At 39.1% G+C, this 16399-nt stretch overlaps 1 protein-coding gene across 5 annotated transcripts in view; it reads left to right on the top strand.

Moving 5' to 3' along the window:
• JMJD1C (jumonji domain containing 1C) overlaps positions 1-16399 on the top strand; it is a 308347-nt gene that overhangs the window by 47512 nt on the left and 244436 nt on the right. For 3 of the 5 annotated variants that reach the window (XM_027091869.1, XM_027091868.1, XM_027091873.1), the window contains exon 1: positions 14095-14440. The exons of 1 other annotated variant lie outside the window; for it this stretch is intronic. In XM_027091869.1, coding sequence (XP_026947670.1) covers positions 14273-14440 — 168 coding nt within the window. In that variant the 5' untranslated portion in view covers positions 14095-14272. Of the gene's footprint in view, positions 1-14094; positions 14441-16399 lie in introns of those variants that run through there. One more of the 5 variants, XM_027091870.1, reaches the window with a different exon arrangement.

The raw sequence follows: 16399 nt of genomic DNA, 5'->3' as shown, positions 1-16399 counted from the left end.
TTTTTTTTTTTTTTTTTTTTTTTTTTGCAGTACGTGGGCCTCTCACCTTTGTGGCCTCTCCCGCTGCGGAGCACAGGCTCTGGACGCGCAGGCCCAGCGGCCGTGGCTCACGGGCCCAGCCGCTCCGCGGCATGTGGGATCTTCCCAGAACGGGGCACGAACCCGCGTCCCCTGCATTGGCAGGCGGACCCTGAACCACTGCGCCACCAGGGAAGCCCCACTCTAAGTTTTTGAGTAACTAGATCAACTGTATGAAGCATCCTGCAGACAGTTCTCCATAAACATTGTTTTGTGTGGAGCTTTTCCCAGGTAATGGGCAGGAGTGAATTGAGATTTTATTTGCTGGCAACTTGCTGAAATGCAGGTCCTCTGTGTTACTGATTAAATCTGAACCATTATTCAGTGAAACTTCTGTTAAGGTTCACATTCTTTGGTGAAAGTTGAAGTGCCTAACAAGAACAGGACATTTACTGTAATTTGAGATGAGCCATTATTAAAGCCAAGATTCTCCAGAAAATAATTTCAATTACTGGATTACTTTTCTATTGCTGTGTAATAAATTGCCAGAGTTAGCAGCTTAAAACAACACAGACTTATCATCTCACAGTTTCCGTGGATCAGGAGTCTGGGCACAGTTTAAGCCGAGTCCTCTGCTCGGGGACTCACAAGGCTGCAAATCAAAAGTGTTGGCTGGGGCTGAGATGTCATTGACACTGGGTCTTCTTCCACGTTCACATGGTTGTTGCCTGAATTCATTTCCTTCCAACCGTAGAACACAGGTTGACTTGCATTTTCAAGGCTGGCAAGAAAGTCTCTGACGTCTAGACCCTTGTTTAAAGGGCTCACCTTCTCAGGTAGGCCCACCAGGGGAAAATCTCCTTTTTGATTTATTTAAAGCCACCAATTAGGGACCTAAATTACATCTGCAAAGTATTTTCACCTTTGCCATTTAAAACAACATAATCATGGGAGTGATATCCCATCACCTTTGCCATATTTCATTGGTCAGGAACAAGTTGCGAGTCCTACCCACACTCAGGGAGAGATGATTGTACAAAAGCATGAAGCTTATTTTGTTTGTTATTATGCGGACAATATTAATGGAACTTGAAGTAGAAGAGGAAAATAGTCACCCATAATCCTGCCAGCCGATGACTAAAAATGTTTTCCTTTGGCTGTGTGCATGCATAAATTTTATAAAGAACCTATAGAGCAAAGATCCAATTTTCTGTTGCTCTCTACTTAGGAAAGGCATTTGTTTTGTTATTTACCTAATATTTATACTTGCCACTTTTAAAGAATGAAATTGTTTTAGGTGACTATGTATATTACTGGTTGTCTTAGGTTAATCAAGGTATAATTCACAAACAGTAAAAATCATTGTTCTCTGTGTATAGTTTTGTGTTTTGATAAGCACATGTATTTATGTAACCAGCATCACCATAAAGACATAAAATATAATCTTGTGCCCATTGGTAGACAAGCCCTCCCCCCCTGCATCCCAGACCTTGACAATTACTGGTGTATTTTCTATCCCTGTAGTTTTGCATTTTCAAGAATGTTGTATAAATGGTATCATATACTTCAGAGCCTTTTGGGCTTTTCCTTTCACTTAGTACAATGCATTTGAGGTTGTGTAGTAAAGGAATAGCATTCCTCTGACATAGTAAAAAATACATATTTTGTCTTTGTCCCTGGTTCCTGGTCTAGAACCCCTAAAAACCCTTGAAAGGAACATTTTCTGTTATTCATAATAAGCCTTTTCCAACCATGTCTGACTTGAACTCTTGGTGGGTCCCTAGATAGCTTCAGAATGGTGGCTAGTTGCCAGAGGAATCAACAATGTGATTAGAGGTTGGAACTTTCAGCTCCATCCCTGGACCTCCGAGGAGGGAGAGGGTTTGGAGACTGAGTTCAGTCACCAGTGGCCTGTGATTTAATTAATTATGCCTATTTAGTAGAACCTACATAAAGACCCTGAAACAGTGGGGTTCGGAGAGCGTCAGATTTGGGAAACACATCCACTTGCTAAGAGGGTGGCACACTCCCAACTCTGTGGAGACAGAAGCTCCTGTGCTCAAGAACCATCTGGACCTTGCCCTGTGTGCCTTTTTATATGACTGTTCACTTGTATCCTTTATAATAAACTGGTAATAGTAAAGTTTTCTCTGGAGTTTTGTGAGCCATTCTAGGAAATTAATGTACCTGAAAGGGGGTGGGGTTTATGGGAGCCCCCCCCCCGCCCTCGACCTTGTAGCCAAGTTGAACAGAAGTATGGGTAACCTGGGGACCCAGTACTTGCAACTGGCATCTGGAGTGGATGTCTTGTGAGACTGAGCCCAAAAGCCTGAGGAGTCTAATACTGACTGAGTAGTTAATTGTCAGAATTGAAGTGAATTGTAGGACACCTAATTGGTGTCTGGAGAGCTGGAGAATTAGTTGGTGTGAGGAAAAAATGCACACATGTGGTGTCAGAAGTGTTTTGAGTAAAAGTCGCTCAGTTGTACCTAAAGGTGCCTAAGGTTTGGCCTTGCCGAGCTCCTGGGAGGTAACCTTTAAGCCCTTGGAACGTCCTGCTTAATAAGGGTGTCTTTGTTTACTTGGGGGCATTTGGCCACCCCAGACTGCCTATCCTGACAATGTGGCTGATAATTGCGTGGAAGCCTTGGGCTGTGTGGTATCAGTTTGACCTATAGACGAGCTGAGACTAAAGTCAGCCATGCAGATGGTTAGCCCTACCTATGTTTCAGACCTCGGATAAAAATGCTGGACACTGAGCCTCGGGTGAACTTACTTGATTGCTTATACTCCATGCACATTATCACAAGTTCTTGTTGGGGGAAGTAAGCGCTGTGTACACAACTCCACTGGGAGGAGACAGCTGGAAGCTTGGTGTCTTCTGGACCCTGCCGTATGCCCCTCTTCCCCTTATTGATTTTAATCTGTATCCTTTTGCTATATTAAACTGCAACCCTGAGTAAAATGGCTTTTCTGAGTTTTATAAGTCTAGTGAATCATTGAACATGAGGGTGGAGTTGGGGACCCCTGAATTGCGGAGGTTGATTCATATTATTTCATGTATATGAAATATTGAATTATTTCAGTGTTGAGTAGCACTCCAAAGTTTGTTCATTCCCCAGCTGAGCCGGTTGCATCTAGCTTTTGGCAATTACAAATAAAACTTCTATAAACATCTGAGAACAGGTTTTTGTGTGAACATAGGTTTTGATTTTACTTGGGTAAAAATACCTAAAAGTGGGATTGCTGGGTTATATGAAAAGTTTAACTTGATGAGAAACTTCCAAGCTGTTTCACGAAGTGGCTCTACCATTCTGTACTCGTCCCAGCTACTACTGTATGAGAGTTCTAATTGCTTCTCATTCTCCTCAGTATTTGATAGTGCCAGTTTTCTTTTTCTTTTAGCCATCTTAATAGGTATGTAATGGTATCGCATTATAGTTTTTCTTTCCATTTCACTAATAACTAGTGATGTTGAGTATCTTCACGTACTTATTTGCCATTTGTATATCTTACTCGTTGAAGTATCTGTTCAAATTTTTTGCCCATTGAAAAATTTTAAAAATTATTGTTTTGAGAGTTCTCTAAATTTTCTGGATACCAATCCTTTATCACATATGTGTTTTGCAAATATTTTCTCCTAGTCTGTGACCTTTGGAGAGGAATTTTTAATTTCAACAGTGTTTAATTTTTAATTTTATGGGTTTTATGGATTTTAAGAAATCTTTGTCTAACTCAATATCATGAGAATTTTCTGTTTTCTTCTAAAAGTTTTTTAGCTTTTCAAATATTTTACATTTAGGTTTTTTATTTATTTTGAATTGATTTTAGTATATGGTATGAGAGATGGATCAAGGTTCTTTTTTTGGTGTATGAATGTCTAATTTTTCTAGCACTATTTGTTGAAGGGATTATCCTTTCTCCATTGAATTACTTTTTTTACGTTTGTCTATCAATTGACTATATATGTATGAGTCTGTTTATGGACTCTCCATTTTGTTCTATTCATCTATATGTTTACTCTTCTGCTTATGTCATGCTGAGTTGATTAATGAAGCTTTACAGTATAGTCCTGAGGTAAGATACTATGAGTCTTTTAGTTTTGTATTTTCAAAATTGTTGTGGAAAAAACCTGTTTTGGTTGTTCCGGTTTCTTTTTCTCTTTTTTTAATTTTTTAAAAAGTTATTTTTATTTGTTTATTTTTGGCTGCATTGGGTCTTGTTGCTGTGTGCGGACTTTCTCTCTAGTTGCAGTGAGCGGGGGTTATGTTGTGGTGCATGGGCTTCTCTTGCGGTGGCTTCTCTTGTTGTGGAGCACGGGCTCTAGGCACGCGGGCTGCAGTAGTTGTGGCTCGCAGGCTCTAGAGTGCGGGCTCAGTAGTTGTGGTGCACGGGCTTAGTTGCTCCGCGGCATGTGGGATCTTCCCGGACCAGAGCTCGAACCTGTGTCCCCTGCATTGGCAGGTGGATTCTTAACCACTGCACCACCAGGGAAGCCCCTGTTCCAGTTTCTTTACCTTAACTTACTGATTTTAGAATCAACTCGTTGATTGCCAGCATCAAAAAATTTGCTGGTATTTTAATTGAGATTACTTTGAATTTGTAGATAAACTTGGGGCTGATTGAGTCTTCTAATACATGTTTATGGTATATCTCTTCACTTATTTAGGTCTTCTTTCATTCATCAGTACTTTGGAGTTTTCAGCATGGAGAGCTTGTACATATTTTATTACATTTACACATATTTTTATTTGTTTGGGTGCTATTGTAAATGGTACTGGTTTTAAATTTAGATTTCCAACTTTTTGTTTCTAGTGTATGGAGACATAGTTGATGTTTGCATATTGATCTTGTATCCTGCAACCTTGCTAAACTCATTTATTAAAGTTCTAGAAGCTTTTTTGAAGGTTCTTTATGATTTTCTATGTAGACAATCATGCCATTTGCAAATAGAGGCAGGCTTATTTCTTCTTTTTCCAGTCTGTATGCCTTTTATTTCTTTTCTTTTATTGTACTTTCTAGGACTTTGAGTATGTTGTTATTGGATAGGAATGGTGACAGCTGATGTCCTTTCCTTGTTCTGAATCTTTGGAGGAAAACATTTAGTCTTTTACTGTTAAATATGATGTTAGCAGTAATTTTTTAGTAGATGCATTTTATCAGGTTGTTTAAGTGCCCTTCTCTTCCTGATTGAGAATTTTGTCAGGAATGAGGGTTGGATTTTCTCAAATGTGTATTTTTTGCATTTGTTGATGCTATCATATTTTTCTTCTTTAGTCTGTTGATCTGTTGAATTATACTGATTGATCTTTTAATGTTGAATCAACCTGCATTCCTGGAATAAACCTGCATTGGTTGTGGTGTTATCCTTTTTATAAATTACTGAATTTGATTTGCTAATATTTTGTTGAGGATTTTTGCATGTATGAGGGATAATGAGTTTTCTTTTCTCGTAATTTCTTTGTCTGATTTTGGTATCCAGGTTAATGCTTACCTCATAAAATGAATTTGAGACTTTCCCTCCTGTTCTATTTGTGTAGACTTTTTTCCCACTTTTTTTTTTTTTTCCTGTTTAGTTTCAGCTTTGGTAATTTCTTTTGACCTGTCTTCAAGGTTATTGATTCTTTCCTCAGCTGTGTTAAGCCTGATGAGCCAGCCAAAGGCTTTTAAAATTTGTTACTGCAGTTCTTGTTTTCAGCATTTCAATTTCAAAAATAGATGTTTTTGTATAATTTATAGAACAGGTAATGGTAACCAAACATGCAGGCACTGCCTTGGTGATCAGGGAAGTCACCCCCATGGCTAGGCTTATAAATTTTGATTGAATGCCAGCTATCATTGGCAAGGTAAGAGAGATTTAAGTATACAGTATTTATGCCAAGAAGTAGGCATGACTCTTATTCCATTAAGCTGTTAACATGGGGGGTTGAATCAGTCTTGCTTGAAGTTGATGAGGTTTTATGTTTTTTTGTTGTTGTTGCTCTGGTTACCTTCAGTGTATCGTCAACTGTAAACACTTCTATCATCACCTCATGCTTAAGGTGAGAGTTGATTTGCTGGAAAGTTTAACTCAATATTTTTACTCTGCCTCTATGTTTAAGCCTTACTTGTATATCTGAGAAGCTCTCTCTGTACTCTTTTGTTCCTTCTCTACTAGTAGAGTGCGGTTACTTATTACTGGGAGCTCTTTTGCCTTGTGGTAGGCTAGGGCCCTGGGAACTCTAGCTTTGTGGTGGTGGGCATCAGGCCTTACTTTTTTGTCCTAGATCAGCGTTAGTTTTAGACAGGCTCTGTTTCCTTCTCTTCTCAGTAATCCTGCTTTTCTCCTGATAATAGTAGACCTTTATTGTTTGGGGCCAGGATGATTTCCTGTCCCTCTCTCAGGGGTAGATATTAGCCTCTAATTTGAGGGAATTATAAAAATTTGAATCATAAAACTACCAGAAGAAAATACAGAATACCTATGTATTTTCTAAGCATGGCTTAAGGCCAAAACAAAGATTTTAGCATATTTGTGTAAAAACTTAAAACTAGTGAATATCAAAAACAAAGTGCAAGTGGGGAAAGAAACATCCATGAAAATTTAGCTGTGAAAAGCAAATGAAACAATTGACTTTAAGATAATTTTTGTAATTAGAATAATTGAAAAATGGATTTTTAGCCATTATAAACAAAGAAGAATATAAAGGCATGCAAGCCAGAGGTTTCTAATATAAAGGTTACTTGTAATGCAGAGTATCTCAAAAATTCCTCCATTTGGAGTTAATTCTGCTAGGTTATTTTAATATGATAGTTTTAAGAGCAAATTTGGAGAGAAGAGGAAAGAAGTGATTCTACAAGGGTGTTTAAAAAACTGTTGTTTAATTGGGAAATCTTTTGGTCTGTATTATTAAGTTTGTATGTATTAAATGATTGATATGTATATCTTCTGTGAGAGCTTTGAGATAGAAACTTTCTGGCTAAAAACATTTGTTTTCCTAAGCAAAATTACTTTTGTCAATCCTTTAACATTTTTCAGGTTTGAACCTAGCATGTATCAGGAGAGTGTACTTTGCTGCTTGCTGGATTATTCAGAAGCTTTAGAAGCAAATTTTTAGGAACTTCATTGATTATATTAGCCTCAACTTTTTCTGTATGATTCCTAGAGAAGCAGAGGGGTTTGCCCAAAGTGTACAGTAGTTAGCAGTAGAAGTAACTTAGACTTCTGTGACTCTTGCTCTTTCATTAAATTACATTATGTGACTGATAATTTTAAGTTTGCTATATTTGAGATATACATCTTAAAATACCCGTTTGTAAATGGCTCTAAGGCATGGAGATTGACCAGTTTTAACCTAAGTGTATTTGCATACTTTGTGAAAAGAGAAGTTGGCTAGTTTTCTGAATATTTCTCTTGGCCATTTAATCTTAGATAATATCAAAATGTGCCTTGAAGTAGCAGAATGTTTTGGGGATGTTGATTTGGATTTTAAGTTTGTAGTTAAAGTTTTTTCCAGGTCTCTTTTTTATGTGTGTCAATTTTGATTTTTGAAGAAAACATCTAGGGGCCTCCAAATACTGAGCTTCTGTGAACATAGGCCTTGGAATTGGAACAGTATTTTATACACGCTTAATTGAATAAATAAATTATATGTAATAGTGAAGCACACGTGGAGCCAGAAGACAATGCTTTCCTTTATATAGAGTAATTTATTTTTATTGGATATTTATGTTTTGTAGTATGTTATAAATCTCATTATATGTAATCATGTGGCTTTTTCTAGAATATGCCAAAGAAAAGAATGACTAAAGATTTCCCATATTTCACTGCTAGGTCTTGTTTTGTTTTGGTTTTGTTTCTTTGAAGACAGATGCCATTAATTTAAGAAATGTGTCTCAGAGCTATGTGTACTTGACCCTGAAGTTTCGTCTGTGGGGAGGAACTTCAGTGGAGTAAGCATGCTGAGATTTTGAGTCAGTATTACTTTATTTATTTATTTATCTGGCTGCGTTGGGTCTTCGTTGCTGTGCGCGGGCTTTCTCTAGTTGCGGTGGGTGGGGGCTTCTCTTGTTGCGGAGCACGGGCTCTAGGTGTGCCGGCTTCAGTAGTTGTGGTGCAAGGGCTTAGTTGCTCTGTGGCATGTGGGATATTCCCGGGCCACTTTTTAGCTTAGGTTTTACTTTGACTTTCCCTCATTTGTAGCTTTAAATACAAGTATAGACGCTCTTTTACTTAATTAACTTCCATGGATATAAACAGAGCCATTCTTTGGGATTTTTAGCTTTGCCACTACTGACACGTGGTAATAGTGAAGGCTTGTGAGAATAATACATACCTTTAGGAACCTGACCTGTTGATAAATGAAGGAACTAATGTAACAATTGAAGATGCGAAGTGCAAACTGCCATCTAGCATATGCATATTTTAATGGTAGTTAATAGTGGAAGCATTTGTGTGAGGGGTGACAAACAAGAAGTCCTATGGGACACACCAGGAAGACTCTTGCTTTATGCTCAATGGCAACTTTTCATTTATTCTTTTTCTTATAGTTGCTCATTCTATAATGAGAAATTTTCAGTGCTATTATGTTCATTCTTTCTAAATTAAAAAATATTATCATTGAAAATCAGATTTGAAGTCTCATTTTTAATAGAAAAATGTTGAAAAGAAGTGGTAGGTTCCTGCACATCCAGAATTTAAATTGGAAACTAGGTAACAAATGTGGAGGCCCAGTAGAGATTTCTTTATTTCTCCTTTCTTCCTTTCTTTTCACCTTCTTTTCGTCTTTCTCCCTCTTGCTCCTTCCACTTGGCATCAAGAAGACAGAAAGTTATGTTTGTATGTTACCTTCATCAAAGACATTATTTGAGACTGTTCTCTTTGGAATACTAAGAATAGACTGGTGTTTTGCATATATACTTATAGGATCATTTGGGGGTTTGCGTTAAATTGGTAATTTGGTAACAGTGAAAGTTTTTCTTGTGAATTGTAACCCTTTCTCTGTATCTCTTCTTTAGAAAGTATCCTCAGGAACCACCTTGCTTTTCTGGTGAAGCTCAAGTTTCATGAAGGCTTTACATTGTACTTCCATGATGAAATGAGATAATGTATGTAAGACATTGTTTTAAAGGCGATGAATAACCCTATAGAAAGAACATGAACTCTTGTTTATGACCCTCAATTGAGAGATTCTAAGTTCCTCTTAGTTGGGTTGGATTTAGAAAAAGGTACATTTTTTGCGATGTTCATTCGTTAATTCAGTAACATGTATTGAGTATTTATTCTGCTCAGGTCTTAGTGGGTGCTGGGAGTATTGTTATGAACAAGATAAATTGTCCTCGCTTTTATGGAGCTTATAGTCTGCCAAGGGAGACAAATATAAAACAGTCTTTTACACAATAAATGTTATAAATACAATTGTGATAAGTACTAAGACAAATGGGAAAAGTTTTGAAAATCCGTAATTGGGGATTTGATAATCTTGGAATCAGATAGCTTCCTTAAGGAAGTGACATTTGAGTTACTTTATCATTATCATAAATGTGGTTGAGGAATTCAGTTTAAGTGCTTAGGGAAATACTTAGATAAATATTAGTTAAGGTTTAATAATAAGCATGATAACAAATTTATATTCCATTCTACTCTTGGTCTTCCATTTGCAGAATTCAGTTGAAACTCTTGGCTTTCTTCATTTTAACATTGGCTTCCACAGTTCCTAGATATACTCATATAGTCTGAGCTCATAACCCAATCCAGTCTTTACATTTGGCAGTAAATAAAAGCCTCCAAGTTATAATAGATTTGAAAATTATTTGTTAAAATGCACTAAACTTACCTTATATTCCATTCCAGGAATACTTCCTTAAATATTAAACAAACCAAGGCATTTCTATTGTCTATCTTTCCAGATAGACTGAACTTCTTAAGGACAGAGGCCCTATCTCCAAAACCTTGCAGGATGTGAGACACATAGTAAGTGTAAAATAAACAAATCCGTTATGAATAATCTGTGTTAAATAAGGAGGAAACAACTTGGCAACTGACCTTCCTGTTTCTTTTAAGTTACTTTTTAGCATAATACAGAGGCTTTGAATCAGAAGGTCTGGTTTTGAATTCCAGTTCCTTAATGTGTATTCCTAGGCAAATAACTAATTAAACTTCTGTAAACCTCATCTTCTTCATCTTTAAAATAAAGATTTATTTACATGCGATTACATGTGTAAAGTACTTCGCATAGTGTCTGGCACATAGTAAGTGTTTCACAAATGGTGGCTAATATTATTACAAGATACAGATCTTCCTTGGCTTACGATGGGGTTACCTCTAGATAAACCCATCAGAAGTTGAAAATATCCTAAGTTGAAAATGCATTTAATACACCTAATCTTCAGAACATCATAGCTTAGCCTTGCCTACCTTCAGCATGCTTAATATACTTACATTAGCCTACAGTTGGGCAAAATCATGGAACACATAGCATATTTTATAATAAAGTGCTGCATATCTCATGTAATTGATTGAATCCTTTACTGAAGTGAAAAACAGAATGGTTGTAAGTGTATATCAGCTGTTAACCATTGTGATTGCATGGCTTGACTAGGAGCTGCAGCTTGCTGCCATTGCCCCGCATCAAGAGGGAGTATGGTACTACCCTTACTAGCCTGGGAAAAGATTAAAATTCAGAATTCAAAGTAAGGTTTCTCCTGAATGCATATTGTTTTCACATTGTCCTAAAGTTGAAAAATTCTACGTTGATCCATCTTTAAGTTGGGGACTGTCTGTACATGCACTAAACCTTTTTACATATTTGTTTTATCTGTGATGTTTAAAATATATACCTATAGTGATGCAGGATACTGGTATGTGTTAGAGCAGATAATTGGCCCTTTCTATAGTTAAACCAAGTGAAAAAGTAAAAAATAACTAGTTGGTTGTTTATGAAACTAAATTTGATGAACTACTCATTATTGATAATTAAGTGGGTAATGGTGGCACTTATCATTGTAATGAATACATTGTCTTCCTTTATAAGTCAGGTTTTTTAATAAATCAAGTAGATTTTATAAATAAATTTTTGTAGACTTTTAAAAAACAAAACGATCCCCCATTTTATCTTGTATATAGATTAAGATAATTGGATGTACGAAATTTGCCTGAATTGATGTGTATGTGTGTGTGTGGATATATTTAATGTACATATTTGGGTTTGGGGATGGAAAGAGTAGAAGATCTAGTCTATATATCTAAATTTTCAGCTTCTGTAAACTTAGTTATTTTAAGTACTTCTGTGTCACTGTCTTCATCTATATAGTGAAGTACTATAACTTACAACTATAGTATTATAACTTCTTTTCTTTATAGTTACTAATCCTGGCATTTTCTGAGGATCTTTATGAAAGTAAAGGATGTAAGGGAACTAACTGAACAAACAAATATTTTAAGGTTTCAAGTCTGACTTTAAATTTATTTTTATTCCATGTTATTTACAGTTATGAGTTGCTGGCAAAAATAATGTAACTACAGTTGACTGTTGAACAACTCGGGGGTTAGGGGCGCTGATCCCCAGTGCAGTAGAAGATCTGAGTATGACTTTACAGTTGGCTCTCAGTGTGAGAGGTTCTGCATCTGTGGATTCAACCAGCTGGATGGGGTAGTACTATAGTAGTACTTAAACGGAAAAAAACCTGCATGTAAGTGGACCCACGGTTCAATCCCATGTTGTTCAAGGGTCAACTGTACTCCCTGAAACAAAGCAAAAAAATGCCAGCAAACAAACAAAAATCCTTTAAGGCCGTTTTATTTTACATTTTAAAAAATGCACTTCAAGTTTCTCCAAAAGCAAAACATCCACACATTAGTGATTTGTTGTTGTTGTCATTGAACCCTAGGTACTGGTTGTAGTCAAGGGATTCCTAGACTGCTATCTGGAATATAGTTCTAAGAATATAAGATGTTTGAAGATATTTGGCCTTCTGAAAAACTTTTTGTTTTTGCATTTGAAATGTTTTGATTGATTTGGTTGATTGACATGCTTTTCAGAGTACTTGAAAGGACAGCATTCTACATATAGAGAGGGTTCCTAGGGTCCATTTAGAGGAGCTTGCCTACAAAATTAAAATCAGCTGGCAGTTTTATTAAGGCAACAGGACAACCTATACTCTAAAAATATAATTTAGTGAATGGTATTTATGTGATAATATGTGCATATTATATGTGCATCTCTTTTCTCAAACGACTTTATATTTTCTCACTTGCTCCCAGATTATCACTGAGATTAGGAAGCAGGCAATTTCAGTTGTAGCAATTGTGTCATACCAGAGATCACAAAGCAAGTCATTGATAAATTGGTATCTGAATTTAGATCTTACTTTTTTTCTTTCCACGTGTTAGATTATTTTCACCAGGTTATTTTACTGGCTCCTTAATCCACGTTGAGACTTTAGAAATCTTAGTCTGTAGTTCTCAAGGTGATTTGCTAAGTATTATACAGTGTGTGCTAAAAGAGTGGACTTGGAAATAAGATGGCACAAGTAAAATTAAATTTTTTTCTCAACTTGCAAGTATGCATTTCTAGATATGGTTTTCCTTTGTTATCTATTACAGTTCTACATTTGGTCTTTAGAGTAGCAAAATTAGACAATGATGATTAAAATCTGTCTTGCAATTTTGGTTTTTAACCTGTTAGCTGCGGCCATGTATTTTCCATTTCAAACAGCTCAGCTTGGGTGTTGTAAGAAAGCAGATAAAAGCCTTATGTTTATTTTAAATATTCAAATTTCTAGTGTAAATTCCTTTCAAAAAGGTAACTTCTTTTTTGTGGAGGCTTAGAAAAATCTTTAAGAAACCGAAATTTAGAAAAAGTTTTTATTGGACTAGAAGAATTTTGGGAGTTTATGTAATCAGTAGTGGCCGTGAAAAAAACCCACAACTGGGATTTTGAAAACTACTTTTTAAAAAACACTGTAATGTATGCCTGAAATCGAACTTCTCACCGAGATCTATAGAGGTTTGATCTAGAAGAATTGAAGGGTTAGATCAAAGAAGGAGTAATTGTTCTAAGTTGGAGATCTGTACGTGTATGGGTTACAAAGTCCTGTTATGATTGGACGGGAAGAAAACATAATTTATTTTCCTGAACTATGATTGGCCAAAATCCTTTTCTTTCCACGGTATTTTCTAACAACTGAATCTGGAGCCTTTCCCTGTTTTTATTATCTGATCAGTGAGTTTGGCGTATGTACTAGTACTAAAAGTACTCAAATTGGTGCAGAGACTGTGAATTTTAAGAATGTTGACAAAAAGCCCTCAACCGGATGTTTGGCTTTCTTACAATAAAGCAGTATCGCGGTGTAAATCTCTGAATAGCTCAAACCCAGAATGAGTATCTCCCCAAAACAGGAAGAATGAAAGGATGACAGTGTTATCTTCATTTTCATTTAAAGTCGTGGACTGTGTTTCTGTCGTGACCGAGTTCTGTGGGCTTAGTTTTCATTTGAAAGTGTTGCTCTGCTTTGCAGCCTGGACTACGGGACTGTTAATTCAGGCAAAATTGCGGCTAACTAAGACTGCAGGCGCCATGTGTTCTGAAAAACATCACTCTGGAGATGCGGCTTTTAACCTTGAGTTTGTTTTGTGACCCAGAGTGGAACCAGCACACTTCACTTTCACCTCACCCCCAACTCCCCCACTTCTCAGGGAGCGACGAGTAGAGAGGTGGACGTCAAACACTACGTTTCTGAAGGACTGCACTCCTTTCTGCCGCCCCACTCTTGTTTTTTTATCCTGGCTGGTCCCGCAGACGCTGCTGCAGCGTCGGGCACTACTTTCCGTCTGCGGTGGTTCCTCCGACCCTCTCCCGCGGCTCCCTCCCCCAGCCCGCGCCGGCGGAAGGAGACGCGCGGCGCTCCTTCAATCACGCTAGTGGATGGGGAGGCGGAGTAGTACTGGCCGCGGCGCGGTGGCGGTAGCGGCCGGCGCTGCCTCGGGGCCTGAGACGGCCGTGTGGAAATTTCTGTCCGTTTCTTTCTTTTATTTGTGGAACTGCAGCCAGAGGCTGCAAGTCGGGAAGACCAGGGGAGCGCTGAGGACTGTGAGAGACCGAGGTCGCTGTGCCCTTCTGGGCAGAGCGTCCAGTGCGCCCCCGAGCCTGCGCTCGCTTGCGGGGCCGCCGCCTTCCCTAGGTCAGCTGTCCTCGGCATGGGCGGCCGGTAGGAGCGGGGTTTCGGTGATTTCCTGGCAGCTGAGGAGGCAGCGGCCACTTCGGCAGCGACGGCTATGGCGGTGGAGACGCGGCCGGAGCTGGTGGGGAAACGGTTCCTGTGCCTGGCGGTCGGCGAAGAGGCGCAGCCGGAGCGCGGGGAGAGCGGACGCTGCTGCCGGGGCTGGCGAGCGGGGGTTATCCGAGCGGTGTCACATAGGGACAGCCACAATCCCGACTTGGCGGTAAGAGAGCGAACTCCCCTCAGTCTCTCGCCCGCGGCCGCAGCCCCACCCCTGGTCTCGCAGCCGCACCTTGTGGGGTTACCTCTGGCACCTGGCTCAGCCAGGCCAACTGGCGGTCACGCCCCTCTCCTGCGCTCTGGGCCGGTTTGCCCACGTGCTCTGCCAGGATCGCCTCCTCCCCGCGAGGAACTTCCTCTGCGGGGGCGGTGACCCCCTCGGGACTCCCCGGCGCCCGCCCGGGCCCTTTGGCCGCTATCCGGGAGGGATGCGGCCGCGGAGACCTTACGGAAAGGCGGGGTTGCCAGCCGGGTGCTGCGTGGGCGGTTGGGGGTGGGGGCGGACCCCTCGCTCGTGGCGGTAGGGGCCCAGCCTCACCTGCCTCTCTGCGCGAAAGTCTTAACGGTGCAGGCGTTGGAGACTGAAAACTTATCCCGTAAGATTGCTGAAGGGGAGGGAGAAAAGGAAAGAGACAGAGCTTTGGTTTTCCAGTCTGTCCTGGGATTCTTGTGTGTTTTCGAGGCAAAGGCCCTGGCAGTGGCGGGGGCCCTGATTCAACCTTTTCCTACAGTAGATGCTTGGATTTCTAACAGAAAACGATGAAAATGAAAACTTTTGGTTTGGAGGGCCATGGAAATTATTATCTCCCTCCCTCTCTCCCTTCTTTTCTTCCGTTTGTTTTTTCCATAGTGTTGTGGTTTTTTGTTAGAAGGGAATAGTGCGTTAAAGTCATCCATTCCTGGATTTTATATGATTTTAAATGAAGCAAGAAATATTGTAAGTTAAAACGTTTAAGATTCTGCAGAACCCTAAAGTGTCTTTTTCTTTGCTTGCTTTTCCTTACTTGTGAGCACTGCCAGTGTTTTCTTTCACTAGTGTAGGAGTGTGCAAGATTCTGAGACAGGATATGCTGTTAGTGTTCCAATAACGTTTTCACTGGGGGACATGTTGGAGTTAAGGAGCCAAGGAGAGGCGAGACACTGACTAGGCTTTGAAAGGTTGATTTATGAATACATAATCCATGAAATTTATTGGTAATACTGTGGGGTATTTAATTTTTCAGTGGATATTTAAACTTTGGGAACTTTCTTTTTGTTTACAATTCCGAATTTACGTGTACATATATATCTTAATACTTCTGTTGGAGTTTTTGCGTGTTTTTGTTAACTCCGGTTTCATGAACGTAGTCAGTGATATGGTTTCTTGCGGAGTGTGTTAATGTCAACTTGATACTGCAAAATATATTTGCAGAATAGAAGTAATTTTGGAGATTCTGGTTGGTTATTCTCGTTGAAAAGAAGAAAAAGAGGATCTTCCTTAAAAAAAAAATCCAAACATTTCTTAATGGTTCTACAAATTGTGGCAATTCAGTGTTTGTGTAAAAAGCATGTGCTTATTTTATTTTTCCTCCTTTTACTCTGATATGTAATTGTCTCGGCTTTATGTGGAAGATAGATTATGGGTCAGCTTTTTTTTTTTTTTTTTTTTTTTTTCCGGTAAGTGGGCCTCTGACTGTTGTGGCCTCTCCCGTTGCGGAGCACAGGCTTCGGACGCGCAGGCTCAGCGGCTATGGCTCACGGGCGCAGCCGCTCCCCGGCATGTGGGATCTTCCCGGACCGGGGCACGAACCCGCGTCCCCTGCATCGGCAGGCGGACTCTCAACCACTGCGCCACCAGGGAAGCCCTTGGGTCAGCATTTTTTAATTGTTTCAAAACAAACATAGAATGATATTTTGTGTTTTCCTAAAAATTTTGTGTTTTGTTTTAGTAGATACGTGAAAATTGGGAAGTATAGTGTTAAATTACGAATGTCATTGGCGACGGTCAAGTTATCGAAGTTAAATATATTAAAAATTTTTTTGTATGGGAATTTAAATTATATGAGGAGGGGGGTTTACACATACCATGTTTGAAAAGGCAAGATGATAAATTGGGTATTTAAAAATGAAAAGTATACGTGGA

The sequence above is a fragment of the Aethalodelphis obliquidens genome, unplaced genomic scaffold (genome assembly GCF_003676395.1).
Source record: "Aethalodelphis obliquidens isolate GAN/ISIS:26980383/991018 unplaced genomic scaffold, ASM367639v1 scaffold73, whole genome shotgun sequence".
NCBI classification, from domain to species: domain Eukaryota; kingdom Metazoa; phylum Chordata; class Mammalia; order Artiodactyla; family Delphinidae; genus Aethalodelphis; species Aethalodelphis obliquidens.
This window is presented reverse-complemented; position numbering and strand designations above follow the sequence as displayed.